At 44.8% G+C, this 13,936-nt stretch overlaps 1 protein-coding gene across 2 annotated transcripts in view; it reads right to left on the reverse strand.

Annotated features, from left to right (window-relative positions):
* Positions 1 to 593: 593 nt before the first annotated feature.
* The window catches only part of LOC138851084 (turripeptide Lol9.1-like), a 91,874-nt gene continuing 78,531 nt past the window's right edge, over positions 594 to 13,936 (reverse strand). For both annotated transcript variants that reach the window (XR_011390970.1, XM_070079517.1), the window contains exon 4: positions 594 to 889. Coding sequence is in view for 1 of the 2 variants with exons in the window: in XM_070079517.1 (XP_069935618.1) it covers positions 888 to 889 (2 nt within the window). In the remaining variant the exon portion in view is untranslated. The remainder of the gene's footprint in view (positions 890 to 13,936) is intronic.

Below are 13,936 nucleotides of genomic sequence, written 5' to 3' on the forward strand. Positions count from 1 at the left end.
TAGGGACCAGGCTGCTGCATAGGTCTCTCAAGTACACCAGTTGCACATTCTGTAGCTTGTATTGCAGTTATACCTCTAAGTACACAAGAAAGTCCAGCTTGGGACGTACTTGTGCTCAGGCGTGGGTGAGTACATGCGTGTGCTCAGGAGTGGGTGAGTACATGCGTGTGCTCAGGCGTGGGTGAGTACATGCATGTGCTCAGGCGTGGGTGAGTACATGCATGTGCTCAGGAGTGGGTGAGTACATGCATGTGCTCAGGCGTGGGTGAGTACATGTGTGTGCTCAGGCGTGGGTGAGTGCATGCATGTGCTCAGGAGTGGGTGAGTACATGCGTGTGCTCAGGAGTGGGTGAGTACATGCGTGTGCTCAGGCGTGGGTGAGTACATGCATGTGCTCAGGCGTGGGTGAGTACATGCATGTGCTCAGGAGTGGGTGAGTACATGCATGTGCTCAGGCGTGGGTGAGTACATGTGTGTGCTCAGGCGTGGGTGAGTGCATGCATGTGCTCAGGCGTGGGTGAGTGCATGCATGTGCTCAGGCGTGGGTGAGTACATGCGTGTGCACATGCAAAGGAATATAATAAAGACAAAAATTATTGCAGTTCAAACTTTATTAGTAAAATTGACGTTGTGAATCACCAATTTACCAATACATTTAACTCAGTAGTAAAGAGCGAATACAGTTGTAGAGTGAACACAGCAGTGCAGTTAGCATAGCAGTGCAGAGTTAACACAGCTGTACATGATCAACACAAGCGAGGGTTGCTAACTGGTCTTCAACACATGGAGACACAGATGTGTGTGAGAGGCGTCTTGGCCGCCTTGTTTCCTCTCACAAATAAATCATCTTGAACCAGTTAGACATAGGTGGGAAACTTCTGGAATCATTCTGTGAAAAATTTTTGTATATTAATTCTATATTTTTAGGAGGTTTAATGAAATTAAAACTGCTTAAAAGTCATATGAACGTGCTAATGTACTGCTTCAGACTATTAATTTTATTCTTAACAAACAGTCGGTCTCCCACTGATGAAGACTGACACCACAAGTAGAAAACACATTAAATTTCATTCAGTCTCTGTCTTGCCAGAAACGTGTTGACATAACAGTTCAGTTGAGCCTCCGAACTGCATCATCAACATCAACACTCTTCCTCAGTGTTCAGGCATTGTACCTCGCAGTTCCAGGACTCATGTCAGGAGTACATGATTCCAACAACACTGTCCTTCGCACTTCCAGGACTCATGCCCGGAGTACAGGGTTCCCACATTCCTGCACCTTGCACTTCCAGGACTCATGCCCGGAGTGCAGGGTTCCCACAGTGCTGTACCTCGCACTTCCAGGACTCATTTCGGGAGTAGAAGGTTCCCACAATACTCTGAAGTGTCCCTGTTTGCAGATTGTGTGAAGTTAATGAGAAGAATTAAATCAGATAAGGAGCAGGCAGGACTACAAAGAGGCTTTGAACAGACTGGACACGTGGTCCAATAACTTGCTTCTCGAATTCAACCCTGCCAAATGTAAAGTCATGAAGATTGGGAAAGTGCAAAGAGGACCGCAGACAGAGTATAGGCTAGGTGGACAAAGACTGCAAACCTCACTCAAGGAGAAAGATCTTGGGGTGACCATAAAGCGGAGCACGTCTCCGGAGGCACACATCAACCAGATAGCTTCTGCAGCATATGGGCGCCTGGCAAACCCGAGAATAGCGTTCCGATACCAGTGTAAGGTATCGTTCAAGACTCTGTACACCGTGTACGTCAGGCCCATACTGGAGTATGCAGTACCAGTTTGGAACCCACACCTGGATAAACACGTCAAGAAATTAGAGAAAGTACAAAGGTTTGCAACAAGGATAGTTGCAGAGCTCATGGGAATGTCCTACGAAGAAAGGTAGAGAGAAATTGGACTGACGACACTGGAGGACAGGAGGGTCAGGGGAGACATGATAACTACAATCGAAATACTGCGTGGAATGGATATTGTGAACAGAGCCAGGATGTTCCAGAGAGGGGACACAGAAACAAAGGGTCACAATTGGAAGCTGAAGACTCAGACGAGTCACAGGCATGTATTTCTTCAGTCATAGAGTCGTCAGGAAGTGGAATAGCAAAGCAAGTGATGTAGTGGAGGCAGGTATCATACATAGATTTAAAACGAGGTATGAAAAAGCTCAGGAAGCAGAGAGAGAGAGAGACCAAGTTGCCATCAGTGAAGAGGCGGGGCCAGGAGCTGAGTATCGACCCCTGCAACCACAATTAGGTGAGTACAATTTGGTGAGTACCGTACCTTACACTTCCAGGACCCATGTCCGGAGTACAGGACTCCCACAATGCTGTATCTCGCACTTCCAGGAATCATTTCGGGAGTAAAAGGTTCCCACAATACACTACCCTACACTTCCAGGGCTCATGTCCGGAGTACAGGATTCCCGCAATACTATACCTCACACTTCCAGGACTCATGTTCGGAGTACAGGACTCCCACAATGCTGTATCTCGCACTTCCAGGAATCATTTCGGGAGTAAAAGGTTCCCACAATACACTACCCTACACTTCCAGGGCTCATGTCCGGAGTACAGGATTCCCGCAATACTATACCTCACACTTCCAAGACATGTACGGAGTACTGGGTTTCCCCAGTACTGTACCTGACACTTCCAGGACTCATGTACAGAGTGCAGGGCTCCCACATTACAGTACCTCACACTTCCAGGACTCATGTACGAAGTACAGAGTTCCCACAATGCTGTACCTAACACTTCCAGGACTCATGTCCAGAGTAGAGGGTTCCCACAATATTGTACCTCACACTTCCAGGACTCATGTCCGGAGTACAGGGTTCCCACAATATTGTACCTCACACTTCCAGGGCTCATGTCTGGAGTACAGGGTTCCCACAATCTCTTCATAAATGATACCTTTGTTTGTTAGCATGAAATAAATTATATGTAGAACAAACATGGGAATACTGGAAATTACTGATACCTTGATAATATATGAACATCAGCCTGAGTAACACCAACCATGGGGGAAGCTGATTATTAATACTGCTGTGACTACTGAATATTGTGTAAACTGCTTACTACGGCTACCGCTACTTCTACTACTACTACTACTACTGCTGCTGCTACTACTGCTACTGCTACTACTACTACTACTACTGCTACCGCTACTTCTACTTCTACTACTACTACTACTACTACTGCTACTACTACTACTACTACTGCTGCTGCTACTACTACTACTACTACTACTACTGCTGCTGCTACTACTGCTACTGCTACTACTACTACTACTACTGCTGCTACTACTACTACTACTACTACTACTACTACTACTACTACTACTACTACTACTACTACTATTACTATTACTAATAATAATAATAATAATAATAATAATAATAATAATAACAATAATTGTAATAATAATATATTTACTACAAGTACATGTACAAGGTATACAAGTACATGTACAAGGTATACAAGTACATGTACAAGGTATACAAGTACATGTACAAGGTATACAAGTACATGTACAAGGTATACAAGTACATGTACAAGGTATACAAGTACATGTACAAGGTATACAGACCATAGCTGACATCAATGACATACTATTATATAGAAAGCCGCTTGTTATGCTTAGCATTTCCAGCAAATTAGGTCAGTTCTGTCCCAGGATGTGACCCACACCAGTCCACTAACACCCAGGATGTGACCCACACCAGTCCACTAACACCCAGGATGTGACCCACACCAGTCCACTAACACCCAGGATGTGACCCACACCAGTCCACTAACACCCAGGATGTGACCCACACCAGTTCACTAACACCCAGGATGTGACCCACACCAGTCCACTAACACCCAGGATGTGACCCACACCAGTTCACTAACACCCAGGATGCGACCCACACCAGTCCATTAACACCCAGGATGCGACCCACACCAGTCCACTAACACCCAGGATGCGACCCACACCAGTCCACTAACACCCAGTATGCTACCCACACCAGACCACTAACACCCAGGTACCCATGTTACTGATGGGAGAACATACATGTAGACAACAGGTGAAAGGAAACACGCCCAATGTTTTTACCTTCCCGGGAATCGAACCCGGACTCTTTGCCGTGTGAAGCGAAAGCTTTACCCACCACTCCACGAAGGTAACGATACCCTTAACAGCCCTTCAAAGGAGGTGCTTTGATATTGGTGAAGGGTCTTTGATGCTTGTTGAAGGGTCTTTGATGCTGGTGAAGGGCCTTTGATGATTATTGAAGGGTCATTGATACTGGTGAATGGTCTTTGATGCTTGTTGAAGGGACTTTGATACTGGTGAAGGGTCTTTGATGCTTATTGAAGGGTATTTGATGCTGGTGAAGGGTCTTTGAAGCTTGTTCAAGGGTCTTTGATGCTAGTGAAGGGCCTTTGATGCTTGTTGAAGGGTCTTTGATATTGGTGAAGGGTATTTGATGCTTGGTGAAGGATCTTCGATACGGGTGAAGGGTATCTGATGCTTGTTGAAGTGTCTTTGATACTGGTGAAGGGTATTTGATACTGGTGAAGGGTCTTTGATACTGGTGAACGGTCTTTGTTACTGGTGAAGGGTCTTGATGTTGGTGAAGGGTCTTTGATGCTGGTGAAGGGTCTTTGATACTTGTGAATGGTCTTTGTTACTGGTGAAGGGTCTTTGATGTTGGTGAAGGGTCTTTGATGCTGGTGAAGGGTCTTTGATACTAGTGAAAGGTCTTTAATACTGGTGAAGGGTCTTTGATACTGGTGGATGGTCTTTGATGCTGGTGAAGGGGGTTTGATCCTGGTGAAGGGTCTTTGATGCTGGTGAAGGGTCTTTGATACTGGTGAAGGGTATTTGATGCTGGTGAAGGGTCTTTGATATTGATGAAGGGTCTTTGATGCTGGTGAAGGGTCTTTGATATTGGTGAAGGGTCTTTGATACTAGTGAAGGGCCTTTGATGCTGGTGAAGGGTCATTGATACTGGTGAAGGGACTTTGATACTCGTGAAGGATCTTTGATACTGGTGAAGGGTCTTTGATACTGGTGAAGGGTCTTTGATATTTGTGAAGGGTCTTTGATACTGGTGAAAGGTTTTTGATGCTGGTGAAGGGTCTTTAAAGCTGGTGAAGGGTCTTTGATGCTGGTGAAGGGTTTTGATGCTGGTGAAGGGTCGTTGATGCTGGTGAATGGTCTTTGGTGCTGGTGAAGGGTTTTTGATACTGGTGAAGGGTCTTTAAAGCTGGTGAAGGGTCTTTGATGCTGGTGAAGAGTTTTGATGCTGGTGAAGGGTCTTTGATATTGGTGAAGGGTCTTTGATGCTTTTGAAGGGTTTTTGATGCTGTTGAAGGGTTTTTGATGCTGGTGAAGGGTCTTTGATGTTGGTGAAGGGTCTTTGATGCTTTTGAAGGGTTTTTGATGCTGGTGAAGGGTCTTTGATGTTGGTGAAGGGTCTTTGATGCTTGTGAAGGGTTTTTGATGCTGGTGAAGGGTCTTTGATGCTGGTGAAGGGTTTTTGATGCTGGTGAAGGGTCTTTGATGCTGGTGAAGGATTTTTGATGCTGGTGAAGGGTCTTTGATGTTGGTGAAGGGTCTTTGATGCTTGTGAAGGGTTTTTGATGCTGGTGAAGGGTCTTTGATGCTAGTGAAGGGTTTTTGATGCTGGTGAAGGGTCTTTGATGCTGGTGAAGGGTCTTTGATGCTGGTGAAGGGTCTTCGATGCTGGTGAAAGGTTTTTCATGCTGGTGAAGAGTCTTTGATGCTGGTGAAGGGTTTTTGATACTGGTGAAGGGTCTTTGATGCTGGTGAAGGGTTTTTGATACTGGTGAAGGGTCTTTGATGCTGGTGAAGGGTTTTTGATACTGGTGAAGGGTCTTTGATGCTGGTGAAGGGTTTTTGATACTGGTGAAGGGTCTTTGATGCTGGTGAAGGGTCTTTGATACTGGTGAAAGGTCATTAATACTGGGGAAGGGTCTTTGATACTGGTGAATGGTCTTTGATGCTGGTGAAGGGGGTTTGATACTGGTGAAGGGTCTTTGATGCTGGTGAAGGGTCTTTGATGCGGGTGAAGGGTCTTTGATGCTGGTGAAAGGTCATTAATACTGGGGAAGGGTCTTTGATACTTGTGAATGGTCTTTGATGCTGGTGAAGGGGGTTTGATACTGGTGAAGGGTCTTTGATGCTGGTGAAGGGTCTTTGATGCGGGTGAAGGGTCTTTGATGCTGGTGAAGGGTCTTTGATGCTGGTGAAGGGTATTGGATACTGATAAATGGACTTTGATACTGTTGAAGGGTCTTTGATGCTTTTGAAGGGTCTTTGATGCTGGTGAAGGGTATTTGATGTTGGTGAAGGGTATTGGATGCTGGTGAAGGGTCTTTGATGCTGATGAATGGTTTTTGATACTGGTGAAGGGTCTTTGATGCTGGTGAAGGGTCTTTGATGCGGGTGAAGGGTCTTTGATGCTGGTGAAGGGTCTTTGATGCTGGTGAAGGGTATTGGATACTGATAAATGGACTTTGATACTGTTGAAGGGTCTTTGATGCTGGTGAAGGGTCTTTGATGCGGGTGAAGGGTCTTTGATGCTGGTGAAGGGTATTTGATGTTGGTGAAGGGTATTGGATGCTGGTGAAGGGTCTTTGATGCTGGTGAAAGGTATTGGATACTGGTGAAGGGTCTTTGATGCTGGTGAATGTGTTTGATGCTGGTGAAGGGCCTTTCATCCTGGAGAAGGGTCTTTGATGCTGGTGAAGGGTCTTTAATGCTGGTGAAGGGTTTTTGATGCAGGAGAAGAGCCTTTGATTGAGATGAAGGGTCTTTGATGTTTTTTTAAGGGTCGTTGATGCTGTTGAAGGGTCTTTGATACTGGTGAAGGGTCTTTGGTGCTGGTGAAGGGTTTTTGATGCTTGTGAAGGGTCTTTGATGCTGGTGAAGGGTCTTTGCTACTGGTGAATGGACTTTGATGCTTTTGAAGGGTTTTTGATGCTTGTGAAGGGTCTTTGATGCTGTTGAAGGGTCTTTGATGCTGGTGAAGGGTTCTTGATGCTGGTGAAGTGTTTTTGAAGCTGTTGAATGGTCTTTGATACTGTTGAATTGACTTTTGTGCTGGTGAAGAGTCTTTGATGCTGGTGAAGGGTCTTTGATGCGGGTGAAGGGTCTTTGATGCTCATGAAGGGTCTTTGATGCTGGTGAATGGTCTTTGATACTGGTGAAGGGTCTTTGATGCGGTTGAAGAGTCTTTGATGCTGGTGAAAGGTCTTTGATACGGGTGAGGGGTCTTTGATGCTGGTGAAGGGTCTTTGATGCTGGTGAAATGTATTGGATGCTGGTGAAGGGCCTTTGATGCTGGTGAAGGGTATTGGATTCTGGTGAATGGTCTTTGATGCTGGTGAAGGGTCTTTGATGCTGGTGAAATGTATTGGATGCTGGTGAAGGGCCTTTGATGCTGGTGAAGGGTATTGGATTCTGGTGAATGGTTTTTGATGCTGGTGAAGGGTCTTTAATGCTGGTGAAAGGATTTTGATCCTTGTGAAGGGTCTTTGATTGTAATGAAGGTTCTTTGATGCTTTTTGAAGGGTCGTTGATGCTGGTGAAGGGTCTTTTATACTGGTGAATGGTCTGTCACACTGGTGAATGGTCTTTCATACTGTTGAAGGGTCTTTGATGCTGGTGAAGGGTCTTTGAAGCTTGTTGAAGGGTAGTTTATGCTGGTGAAGGGTTTTTGATACTGGTAAAGGATCGTTGATGCTTGTTGAAGGGTCTTTGATACTGGTGAAGGGTTTTTGATAATGGTGAAGGGTATTTAATGCTTGTGAATGGTCTTTGATACTGGTGAATGGTCTTTGATACTGATGAAAGGTCTTTGGTGCTGGTGAAAGGTCTTTGATACCATTGAAGGGTCTTTGATAATAATGAAGGGTCTTTGATACTATTGAAGGGTCTTTGATACTGGTGAATGGTCTTTGATGTTGGTGAATGGTCTTTGATGCTGGTGAGAGGTGTTTGATGCTGGTGAAGGGTCTTTGATACCATTGAAGGTTCGTCGATGCTGTTGAATGGTTTTTGATACTGGTGAAGGTTCTTCGATGCTCGTGAAGGGTCTTTCATGCTGGTGAAGGGTCTTTGATGCTGGTGAAGGGTCTTTGATATTGATGAAGGGTCTTTGATGCTGGTGAATGGTCTTTGATGCTTGTTGAAGGGTCTTTGATGCTGTTGAAGGGTCTTTGTTGCTGGTGAAGAGAATTTTATGCTGGAGAAGGGTCTTTGATCCTGGTGAAGGGTCTTTGATGCTTGTTATAGTGTCTTTGATACTGGTGAAGTGTCTTTGATGCTGGTGAATGGTCTTTGATGCTTGTTGAAGGGTCTTTGATGCTGGTGAAGGGTCTTTGATACAGTTGAAGGGTTTTTGAAGCTTGTTGAAGGGTCTTTGATACTTGTGAAAGGATTTTGATGCGGGTGAAGGGTCTTTGATGCTGGTGAATGGTCTTTGATGCTTATTGAATGGTTTTTGATACTGGTGAAGGGTCTTTGATGCTGGTGAAGGGTGTTTGATGCTTGTTCAATGGTCTTTGATGCCGGTGAAGGGTCTTTGATGCTGGTGAAGGGTCTTTGATACAGTTGAAGGGTTTTTGAAGCTTGTTGAAGGGTCTTTGATACTTGTGAAAGGATTTTGATGCGGGTGAAGGGTCTTTGATCCTAGTAAAGGGTCTTTGATGCTGATGAAGGGTATTGGATGCTGGTAAAGGGCCTTTGATGCTGGTGAATGGTCTTTGATGCTGCTGAAGTGTCTTTCATCCTAGTGAAGGGCCTTTGATTCTTGTTGAAGGGTCTTTTCTACTGGTGAAGGGACTTTTATGCTGGTGAAGGGTCTTTGATAATGGAGAAGGGTCTTTGATGCTGGTGAAGGGTGTTTGATGCTGTTGAAGGGCCTTAGATGCTGGTGAATGGTCTTTGATATTGGTGAAGGGTCTTTGATGCTGGTGAAGGGTTTTTGATGTTTTTGAATGGTCTCGGATGCTGGTGAAGGATCTTTGATGCTGGTGAAGGGTCTTTAATGCTGGTGAAGGGTCTTTGATGCTGGTGAAGGCTCTTTGATATTGATGAAGGGTGTTTGATTCTTTTTGAAAGGTCATTGATGCTGGTGAAGAGTCTTTATTGCTGGTGAAGTGTATTGGATTCTGGTGAAGGGTCTTTGATGCGGGTAAATGGTCTTTGATGCTGGTGAAGGGTATTGGATGCTGGTGAATGGTCTTTGATACTTGTGAAGGGTCTTTGATGCTGTTGAAGGGTATTGGATGCTGGTGAATGGTCTTTGATACTGGTGAAGGGTCTTTGATGCTGTTGAAGGGTATTGGATGCTGGTGAATGGTCTTTGATACTGGTGAAGGGTCTTTGATGCTGTTGAAGGGTATTGGATGCTGGTGAATGGTCTTTGATACTAGTGAAGGGTTTTTGATGCTTTTTGAAGCGTCATTGATGCTGGTGAAGAGTCTTTGTTGCTGGTGGAGGGTCTTTGATGCGGGTGAATGGTCTTTGATGCTGCTGAAGGGTCTTTCATCCTAGTGAAGGGCCTTTGATTCTTGTTGAAGGGTCTTTTCTACTGGTGAAGGGACTTTTATGCTGGTGAAGGGTCTTTGATAATGGAGAAGGGTCTTTGATGCTGGTGAAGGGTGTTTGATGCTGTTGAAGGGCCTTAGATGCTGGTGAATGGTCTTTGATATTGGTGAAGGGTCTTTGATGCTGGTGAAGGGTTTTTGATGTTTGTGAATGGTCTCGGATGCTGGTGAAGGATCTTTGATGCTGGTGAAGGGTCTTTAATGCTGGTGAAGGGTCTTTGATGCTGGTGAAGGCTCTTTGATATTGATGAAGGGTGTTTGATTCTTTTTGAAGGGTCATTGATGCTGGTGAAGAGTCTTTATTGCTGGTGAAGTGTATTGGATTCTGGTGAAGGGTCTTTGATGCGGGTAAATGGTCTTTGATGCTGGTGAAGGGTATTGGATGCTGGTGAATGGTCTTTGATACTGGTGAAGGGTCTTTGATGCTGTTGAAGGGTATTGGATGCTGGTGAATGGTCTTTGATACTGGTGAAGGGTCTTTGATGCTGTTGAAGGGTATTGGATGCTGGTGAATGGTCTTTGATACTGGTGAAGGGTCTTTGATGCTGTTGAAGGGTATTGGATGCTGGTGAATGGTCTTTGATACTAGTGAAGGGTTTTTGATGCTTTTTGAAGCGTCATTGATGCTGGTGAAGAGTCTTTGTTGCTGGTGGAGGGTCTTTGATGCGGGTGAATGGTCTTTGATTCTGGTGAAGGGTCTTTGATGCTAGTGAAGGGTCTTTCATGCGGGTGAGGGGTCTTTGATGCTGGTGAAGGGTCTTTGATGCTGGTGAATTGACTTTTGTGCTGTTGAAGGGTCTTTGATGCTGGTGAAGGGTCTTTGATTCTGGTGAAGGGTCTTTGATGCTAGTGTAGGGTCTTTGATGCGGGTGAAGGGTCTTTGATGCTGGTGAAGGGTCTTTGATGCTGGTGAAGGCTCTTTGATATTGATGAAGGGTGTTTGATTCTTTTTGAAGGGTCATTGATGCTGGTGAAGAGTCTTTGTTACTGGTGAAGGGTCTTTGATGCGGGTGAATGGTCTTTGATGCTGGTGAAGGGTCTTTGATGCAGGTGAACGGTACTGGATGCTGGTGAATGGCCTTTGATACTGGTGAAGGGTATTTGATGCTGGTGAAGGGTCTTTGATGCTTATTGAATGGTCTTTGATACTGGTGAAGGGGGTTTGATGCTGGCGAAGGGTCTTTGATGCTTGTTCAGTGGTCTTTGATACTGGTGAATGGTCTTTGATGCTGGTGAAGTGTCTTTGATGCTTGTTGAAGAGTCTTTGATACTGGTGAAGGGTGTTTGATACTGGTGAATGGTCTTTGATGCTGGTGAAGGGTCTTTGATGCTTGTTCAATGGTCTTTGATACTGGTGAATGGTATTTGATGCTGTTGAAGGGTCTTTGATGCTTGTTGAAGAGTCTTTGATGCTGGTGAAGGGTCTTTGATACTGGTGAAGGGTCTTTGATGCTGGCGAAGGGTCTTTGATGCTTGTTCAATGGTCTTTGATACTGGTGAATTGTCTTTGATGCTTGTTGAAGGGTCTTTGATGCTGGTGAAGGGTCTTTGATGCTGGTGAAGTTTTTTTGATGCTGGTGAAGGGTCTTTGATTACGATGAAGGGTCTTTGATGCTTTTTGAAGGGTTTTTGATGCTAGTGAAGGGTCTTTGATGCTTGTTGAAGGGTCTTTGATACTGGTGACGGGTTTTTGATGTTTGTTGAAGGGTCTTTGATACTGGTGAAGGGTTTTTGATACTAGTGACGGGTCTTTGATGCTTGTTGATGATTTTTGATACTGGTGAAGGGTCTTTGATACTGGTGAAGGGTCTTCGATGCTGGTGAATGGTCTTTGATACTGGTGAAGGGTCTTTCATACTGGTGAATGGTCTTTGATGCTGTTGAAGGGTCTTTGATGCTTATGAATGGTCTCTGATGCTGGTGATGGATTTTTGATGCGGGTGAAGGGTCTTTAAAGCTGGTGAAGGGTCTTTGATGCTGGTGAAGGCTCTTTGATGTTGATGAAGGGTGTTTGATTCTTTTTGAAGGGTCATTGATGCTGGTGAAGAGTCTCTGATACTGGTGAATTGACATTTGAGCTGGTGAAGGGTCTTAGATACTGGTGAAGGGTCTTTGAAACTGGTGAATGGTCTTTGTTGCTGGTGAAGGGTCTTTGATGCGGGTGAATTGTATTGGATGCTGGTGAATGGTCTTTGATGCTGGTGAAGGGTCTTTGATGCTGGTGAAAAGTCTTTGATATTGATGAAGGGTGTTTGATGCTTTTTGAAGCGTCATTGATGCTGGTGAAGAGTCTTTGATACTGGTGAATTGACATTTGAGCTGGTGAAGGGTCGTTGATACTGGTGAAGGGTCTTTGAAACTGGTGAATGTCTTTGATGCTGGTGAAGGGTCTTTGATGCTGGTGAAGGGTCTTTGATGATGGTGAAGGGTCTTTGATGATTTTGAAGGGTCTTTGATATTGATAAAAGGTCTTTGATGCTTTTTGAAGGGTTGTTGATGCTGGAGAAGGGTCTTTGATGCTTGTTGAAGGGTCTTTGATACTGGTGAAGGGACGTTTATGCTGTTGAAGGGTCTTTGATGCTGGTGAAGGGTCTTTGATGATGGTGAAGGGTCTTTGATGATTTTGAAGGGTCTTTGATATTGATAAAAGGTCTTTGATGCTTTTTGAAGGGTCGTTTATGCTGGAGAAGGGTCTTTGATGCTTGTTGAAGGGTGTTTGATAATGTTGAAGGGACGTTTATGCTGTTGAAGGGTCTTTGATACTCGTGAATAGTCTTTGATGCTGATGAAGGGTATTGGATACTGATGAAGTGTCTTTGATACTGTTGAAGGTTGTTTGATGATGGTGGAAGGTGTTCGATACTGGTGAAGGGTCTTTGATGCTGGTGAAGGGTCTTCGATACTGGTGAAGGGTCTTTGATGCTGGTGAAGGGTCTTTGATGCTTGTGAATGGTCTCTGATGCAGGTGAAGGATCTTTGATGCTGGTGAAGGGTCTTTGATATTGATGAAGGGTGTTTGATGCTTTTTGAAGGGTCATTGATGCTGGTGAAGAGTCTTTTATACTAGTGAATTGACTTTTGTGCTGGTGAAGCGTCTTTGATGCTGTTGAATGGTCTTTGATGCTGGTGAAGGGTCTTTGATGCTGGTGAAGGGCATTGGATGCTGGTGAAGGGTCTTTGATGATGTTGAATGGTCTTTGATGCTGGTGAAGGGTCTTTGATGCTGGTGAAGGGCATTGGATGCTGGTGAAGGGTCTTTGATGATGTTGAATGGTCTTTGATGCTGGTGAAGGGTCTTTGATGCTGGTGAAGGGCATTGGATGCTGGTGAAGGGTCTTTGATGATGTTGAATGGTCTTTGATGCTGGTGAAGGGTCTTTGATGCTGGTGAAGGGTCTTTGATGCTGGTGAAGGGTCTTTGATGCTGGTGAAGGGTCTTTGATGCTGGTGAAGGGCATTGGATGCTGGTGAAGGGTCTTTGATGATGTTGAATGGTCTTTGATGCTGGTGAAGGGTCTTTGATGCTGGTGAAGGGTCTTTGATGCTGGTGAAGGGTATTGGATGATGGTGAAGGGTCTTTGATGCTGGTGAAGGGTCTTTGATGCTGGTGAAGGGCATTGGATGCTGGTGAAGGGTCTTTGATATTGATGAAGGGTGTTTGATGATGGTGGAAGGTTTGATGCTGGTGAAGGGTCTTTGATGCTGGTGAAGGGTCTTCGATACTGGTGAAGGGTCTTTGATGCTGGTGAAGGGTCTTTGATGCTTGAGAATGGTCTTGATGCTGGTGAAGGATCTTTGATGCTGGTGAAGGGTCTTTGATATTGGTGAAGGGTGTTTGATGCTTTTTGAAGGGTCTTTGATGCTGGTGAAGAGTCTTTTATACTAGTGAATTGACTTTTGATACTGGTGAAGGGTCTTTGATGCTGATGAAGGGACTTTGATGCTGGTGAAGGGTATTGGATGATGGTGAAGGGTCTTTGATGCTGGTGAAGGGTATTGGATGTTGGTGAAGGGTCTTAGATGCTGGTGAATGTCTTTGATGCTGGTGAAGGGCCTTTTATCCTTGAGAAGGGTCTTTGATGCTGGTGAAGGGACTTTCATGCTTTTTGAAGGGTCGTTGAAGCTGGTGAAGGGTCTTTTATACTGGTGAATGGTCTTTCATACTGGTGAATGGTCTTTGATACTGTTGAAGGGTCTTTGATACTGGTGATGGGTCTTTGACGCTTGTTGAAGGGTCGTTTATGCTGGTGAAGGGTTTTTGATTCTGGTGAAGGGTCTTTGATGCTTGTTGAAGGGTCTTTGATA

The sequence above is a fragment of the Cherax quadricarinatus genome, chromosome 99, assembly GCF_038502225.1.
Source record: "Cherax quadricarinatus isolate ZL_2023a chromosome 99, ASM3850222v1, whole genome shotgun sequence".
Taxonomy (NCBI): Eukaryota; Metazoa; Arthropoda; class Malacostraca; order Decapoda; family Parastacidae; genus Cherax; species Cherax quadricarinatus.